At 39.1% G+C, this 6,000-nt stretch overlaps 1 protein-coding gene across 1 annotated transcript; it reads right to left on the bottom strand.

Annotated features, from left to right (window-relative positions):
- Positions 1–2,114: 2,114 nt before the first annotated feature.
- Positions 2,115–5,072, bottom strand: WRKY25 (WRKY DNA-binding protein 25). The gene is made up of 5 exons (XM_088121640.1): positions 4,712–5,072; positions 4,400–4,591; positions 3,662–4,302; positions 3,400–3,564; positions 2,115–2,835 (listed from the first exon to the last, which is right to left on the bottom strand). Exons 1-5 carry the CDS (start codon positions 5,027–5,029, stop codon positions 2,400–2,402), a joined length of 1,752 nt encoding a protein of 583 aa, XP_087977766.1. The 5' UTR covers positions 5,030–5,072; the 3' UTR covers positions 2,115–2,399.
- Positions 5,073–6,000: the final 928 nt, after the last annotated feature.

Here is a 6,000-nt window from a genome sequence, read left to right as displayed (position 1 = left end):
AAATCAATATTTCATAAATATCAGGTCAATGTATTATATGTCCGAAATTTAATTGACAATAAGAGAGCCAATAGGAGAGAGAAGAAAAAAATTGATTTAATTGACAATAAGAGAACCAATAGGAGAGCGAAAGCGGAAAAAAAAAACTAAACTGATGTGCGGATCCCGGGTCCAGGATAGCAAAATCTCGGACCGGGATTTCTTAAACTTGGACCGGGTTAGAAGATGTGCAATCCTGGTCCAGGTTTGTTCAATCTTGGTCTGGGATTGTGCTATCCCAGACCGGGATTCGCACATCAGTTGTTTTTTTTTTGGTCTTCTCCCCATCCTATTTGTTATCAATTATGCAATATTGGCCCGAGATTTATGAAATCTTGACATTTTTTTTTGTAATTAAATCCACACAAATCTTATGCATGTATTCTTCGATCATGCAAATCTTTTTTTTACCCTAATTTATTTATTGGAGGATTTTTTTTTTTTTTTGTGAATTCGGTTGTTAATTCTCCATTCGTAATTGATTCATAAATTAAAATGTTGATTTTTTTCCATATTAGATTCAAATTAAAAAGAAATTGTAAGGGTTAAGAGAAGAGATTAGTGGATAATTTTAATTTTAAAAAACAGGGATATTTTGGTAAATTTACCAAGATAAAAAGTGGAAAAGAATAATAAATGGGTCAAAAACTAGTTTTTTTCAAGAGGAGTCATAAATCCAAAATGAATTATTTGAGGGTCATAAATCTCAATTTCCGGTCACAGTGGACTTGTGTTATATGTAATTAGGCCCAATTTCTTTGTACTTGGATATAAGCTTACATGGGTTTAAGCCCAATCGTTGCACGAGCTAATCGATTAGATTATGTCATCGAACGACAGTAAAAAAAATACATGTGGCATTATTTGATTTGTCAATTCTACGTCTTTTCAATTTAATTTAGACACAAAATCTAATGATAGATCATTTTATTATCAACTCAGAATAGTGATACTGTGATTGGCCAAAACGTATAATTCAACGTTGAATTTGATGAGTTTTGGTGGACTTATTCCATATGGTCATTCTTTTGCCTTTATTAAGTTGCTATGAAGGATTTTTTAGGTAATTATTTGGTAAAATTTAGTGACAAAATGAAATGAAAGCTGAAATATATAATATTATTGTGGAAATATAAATCACTCTTCAATCCCTCATATGCTGTTTCTAGCCCTTTCTCATAGCTGGGCTAATGCTTGTGAAATCTCCAACAAACAATGACGTGTCCTTTGGACTCTCGAATGATAGGGCCAAGCCCACCAAACCTAGACAGGAGAGATGGCCCATTTCCATATATATTGTGTTGTGGTCTTAATTTAAGTTGTTCTTATTTTTGTTTCTTTTTCTTCTTTTTTTTTTGTGCCAAAATTGAGGAAAAGCCTATTGTAAATAGAAAAGACAGAATTATAAAAATAGCACTAGATAATATTCTATTCAAAATTTTACAAAAATGACATATACTGAAAACTTATACAATCACATAAGACCAATCAAAAGTCATGTTTGTGACATTTTTAGACAAAGAAAACAAAAAACGATGATATTTTTGAAAATATATATTTATTGTATACCATCTACCATTTAGGATAATTTTTTAATAAAAAAATATTTAGAGCTATTAATTATAGTTATTATTCGGGTAAATGTTTGGATCCCATGTGAAGGAAGGGATGAAAATGGGCCCACACAATGAATGCCAAATCTGGTTACGACAAGTCGGTGGGTGGGCAGCAACCAATCGTCTTTCGACACCATTTTACAAACACCGTGCCTTTCACGTACCTTCCTATTTTTATTGTTACAAAACTACCCTCCCGTGTGAACGTGCCCCAAAATAGTCATTTCTCCCACACCGGATACCGCCCCCGGACGGGCACCAAAGTTGACTTTTTCCAATCAACTTCTCCGCCAACTAATCCACCGCCTTCTTTGATTTGTTCAAACTTCTCTGCTTTGCTGACGTCACCAATGACCTCACCTCTCTCGCGTGGGTCCCACGCATTCCAGCTCATAATGATATTTATCTAATTTCATTCCCCGGTCAAGTCGTGAAAATTTTGGAATTTTATATCATTCATTTCTCACTCAAAAAAATAATAATTATTATAATTATAATGAAGGTATAATATATGACTTGACTATAGTCTATAACATACAGGTATGTTATTGGATACCAATACAAACAGAAGAAAGAAAAACCCCAGCCAACCCCTGTGAAAAAATATACAAAAAAAAAAAAAAAGAATTGAATGAACCTTATTTGATTTCCTTTTCCTGTCCTGATCTTATAGCCCTTTTTCTTTTGTGGATTGCAAGTTTTACCTGAATTGAAAAAACCCCAAAAGAAGGAAAAAACTCTCTCTCAACATAGCAGAGATTGGATGAACATGTCATGTTCCCTTGGTTCTTCTTTGGCTCTGGCGAACAAATTGTCATTCGGCTGTGTTTGGTTCGTGTAAGATCCCATTCCCATTCCCATGGAGTTTCCAAATTCCGGGAATGAGAATCCGTTGGGATTCTGCACCATTTCTAGCGTAAATGGCGTCTGGAGACCGTGCACAAGGCTGTTTCCGCCGTTGTTTGGCTGATGGGCCACCGCGGATGGCCTGATTGCGGCTGCGGGATGGTCGTTGTTGAGGAATGGACGGCTGAGGGAATGGCTTCCGCTGCCACGCGCCGGTGGGACATCGTGGTTGTGCTTGCCTTCGTAGGTGGTGATCACTGCCCTCAGATCATGCGATGCTCGCTCCACATGCTTTCTCACCGGGCATCCTGGGTTGGTGCATTTGTAGTAACTCCTGCCAATTTTCTACCAAATTTAGATTTATAATAGATATGAACTACTCTATTCATTGTCAATTGATTTTAAAATTCATGAATACTGATATGATATTACAGTCCAAAAAATTTAAACGAACATCTAATCTAAAAATGGAATACGATTAAGGTCGATGAGGAAAAGAATACGATCTCGAAAGATAAAAGAGATTACATAGGTTTATAATATACATAGACAGCCAAAGAATTGATTTTGACTCAATAAATGTTGACAATTTCTTGTTTGCAAAAGTTCAAAATGTTTTTTCAAACTTAAAGATCATTTCATTATAGCTCTAAAAATCTCTAATTTATGAGATCTTTATTAAATTTAGACATCCATTCACCACAAAATTAAAATTTGGAAAGTTAAACTATTGGTTTAAAGACTTATTAGTTACCTCATCAAGATCAAAGGGAAGAAATGACATTAGAGGATTTGTTTGATACCATATTAAAAGGGATAGAATATTTAACAAGAAATTTAGATGTTACTGAATTGGTAATTTGCATATGCAGAGGAAGTGAAATGAGAGTATTTTCACCTCGGATTTGGGTTTCCCTTCACCACTTTCTGGCCGTACTTTCTCCACCGGTAACCGTCATCGAGAATGTCGATGTCGCTCGTGGTTTGGACGACGACTCTCGGCTCTCTCACCGTCCGGCTACCCGCTGCCGAAATCCCTTCGTTGTTGTCTCCTTCCCTCCTCCTGAAATTCAATTACCAAATCCTTGAGCTCAAAAAACAGATAAACAGGGTAGTCAATTTTGGCAAAAACAGAGCATTTTGGATTTCGACCCACTCACCATCTCTTTGCCTCCGGCTCGTCCTCGTCGAAATCGTCCCCCCCTCCGGATTTGCTCTTCTGGGAGCTCCGATCGAAGTCGTCGTCCCCGATCGAGATCGAGGAATTCTCCGGCGTCGCGACGCCGTCGAACTGCCCGCTGCCTTGGGTTGCATATGACTGGTCGGCGATGTCGTTGGCGGCGGGATTTGAAGCCGTCATTGAGTGGGAGGAACCACCGCCCGACGACAGCGATGATCTCCTCGTGGATTGAGGCTTCGGATGGTTGTGGCTGCCTTTGTAAACAATTTCAGTGATCTGTCCATCTAACGATCTTTCCACTTTCTTCTTTGTTGGGCAATTCGGGAACGTGCATTTGTAGTAGCTTCTCGGATTTTCGCTTCCTTTGACCTGTTTTTGGCCGTATTTTCTCCAGTTGTAGCCGTCGTCGGACCTCCGGTTCACCGTCTGAGATTGCTGCGCGTAATTGTTGCCGTACTCCGACTGCAGCTGCTCCCCGCCGCCGTTCTGGCTCTGCTTTTGCACGACCCCATATTCCGGCGAGAAGCTCTGCATAGATCCGAACTCCGGCTTCACCATATTCTTCTCCGACGAATAACCATCATGTTTCTTGCTCTGTTCTTGGAAACTCCACCCCTGAGTCTGAATCGCGAAAATAATCAGAGATTCGTTGAATCAAATAAGCAAATTAAAAAAAAAAAAAAAAAAAAGAAACCCTCTGTTTCAAGACTCAACTCACCGTCGGAACCGTGTTGGAAGAAGGCTGAAACATAGCAGAAGATGTCGCCAGCGGCGGCGGCTGCGGCTTGGAGGATTGAGTTTGGAACGAGAAATTCGACAAGTATTTGTTCTCTTCTTTGATATTCTGGTGACCGTACTTCCAATTCAACGCCTGAGACGGGAAAGTCCCGGTGGTCGGCGACGGCAGAACCTGCACACAAAACAAAAAAAAAACAAACAAGCCCCCATTAATTGAACACGAATTTCACAAAACAAAAGAGAGCCATTAATCGAAATCGAAAACCCAGAAGGGAAATCAAAGGAAACTCACGTGAGAAGCGCTGAGGAGAACAGGGGAATCGAGGAGCTCGGCGGGGCTGAGGCCGGGAGGGATGGCGAAGAAGGAAGAAGGAGAGAGAGGAGGGGGGGAGAGGGGGAGAGAAGGAGGAGGGAGGGATTTGAACTTAGGGACGCCGGTGCCGGTGCCGGTGCCGGAGAAGGTCCGGTGGGGGGCGGCGGAGGAGGGGGGACCGCTGGTGCCGGAGGCGAGGAGATCAGAGTAAGAAGTTGTCATGAAAGGGTGTGTGGAGAAAGTGAAGGGAGGGTGTGAATTTGCAGAGGTTTCTAAGCTCCCGGAAGAGGAGGCCATGGGAGAGGAGGAAATAAATGGTAGAGAGAGAGAAAAAAAAGTTTAAGAAGAAGAAGAAGAGGAGGAGGAAGAGGATGGTTCGAGGAAGGAGGAAGATTTGACTGTGGGTTGGTCAAAACTCGTGGGTTTGACTGAATGGCGGCTGACTTATTTTTCTTCATTTCCATTTTTTCTCCCAAAGGATGGAGTTTGCCTCTTTTGTCTTTTTTATTATTACCTTGTAGCCACTCGTGTGTCGTGTTCTTTGCGGCAGTTTTCTTTGAATTCTCTCTCTCTTTTTCTTTTTCCATTTTTCTTCCTCATTTAATATCTCCCGCACAAAATATTAGGTTTAGACTTTAGAGCTCCAAATTTTATCCATTTAGATGTGTTTACAAGGGATGTAAGCAAAGTGTCATGTTTTTTTTTTTAATACAACATGTGGGGTGGAGAATCGAACTTACAACCTCGTGATTTGAGATATATGTCAATTACCGCTGAGTTATGCTCGCTTTGGCAACAAATTGTCATGTTGATTAGAGAAGAGAGTGAGAAGATAATTATCACCTTCTAGGTGAAACCAAAAGCAAAAGACTATGCTCAAAACGGACAATATCACACCACAGTGAATGTGTATTATTTAATATAGCACAAATTTTAGATTGTGCAAGGTAGTATTGGCCTATTAAACTTCTAATTACTCATCATCTATTATTTGGTTTTTAGTTCACTATACGATACATAAGTAACATTTAATTATGTATAAGATACTTATTACCATTTTAACGTTGATGGTTTGATCTCATAATTATTAGTATCGTAGTGGTATCCCTAACTCTATAGTCTTCCTTATTTTATTCTACTAATACCTGACAGATTTGATCATAGATCTTATAACATCTATAATTATTGATATGAATATAGATATAAATAGTAAAAGAATTTACAAAAACTATACTATATGGCATAAAGTAAATATGTGTTTATAAAAA

Source organism: Momordica charantia (assembly GCF_013281855.1).
Source record: "Momordica charantia cultivar OHB3-1 chromosome 3 unlocalized genomic scaffold, Mcharantia_2.0 BLBB01000003.1, whole genome shotgun sequence".
In the NCBI taxonomy this organism is placed as follows: domain Eukaryota; kingdom Viridiplantae; phylum Streptophyta; class Magnoliopsida; order Cucurbitales; family Cucurbitaceae; genus Momordica; species Momordica charantia.
Note: the sequence above shows the minus strand (reverse complement) of the source record. Positions and strands in the feature narration are given on the sequence as shown.

What these genes read in the sequence shown, in the direction of transcription:
- WRKY25 (XM_088121640.1), bottom strand. Translation starts at nt 5,029, where the DNA reads ATGGCCTCCTCTTCCGGGAGCTTAGAAACCTCTGCAAATTCACACCCT. An exon ending in TTCTCCTCAGCGCTTCTCAC is followed by an intron (nt 4,592 to 4,711) that starts GTGAGTTTCCTT and finishes TTTTGTGTGCAG; the next exon opens with GTTCTGCCGTCGCCGACCAC. An exon ending in AAGGGAAACCCAAATCCGAG is followed by an intron (nt 2,836 to 3,399) that starts GTGAAAATACTC and finishes GAAAATTGGCAG; the next exon opens with GAGTTACTACAAATGCACCA.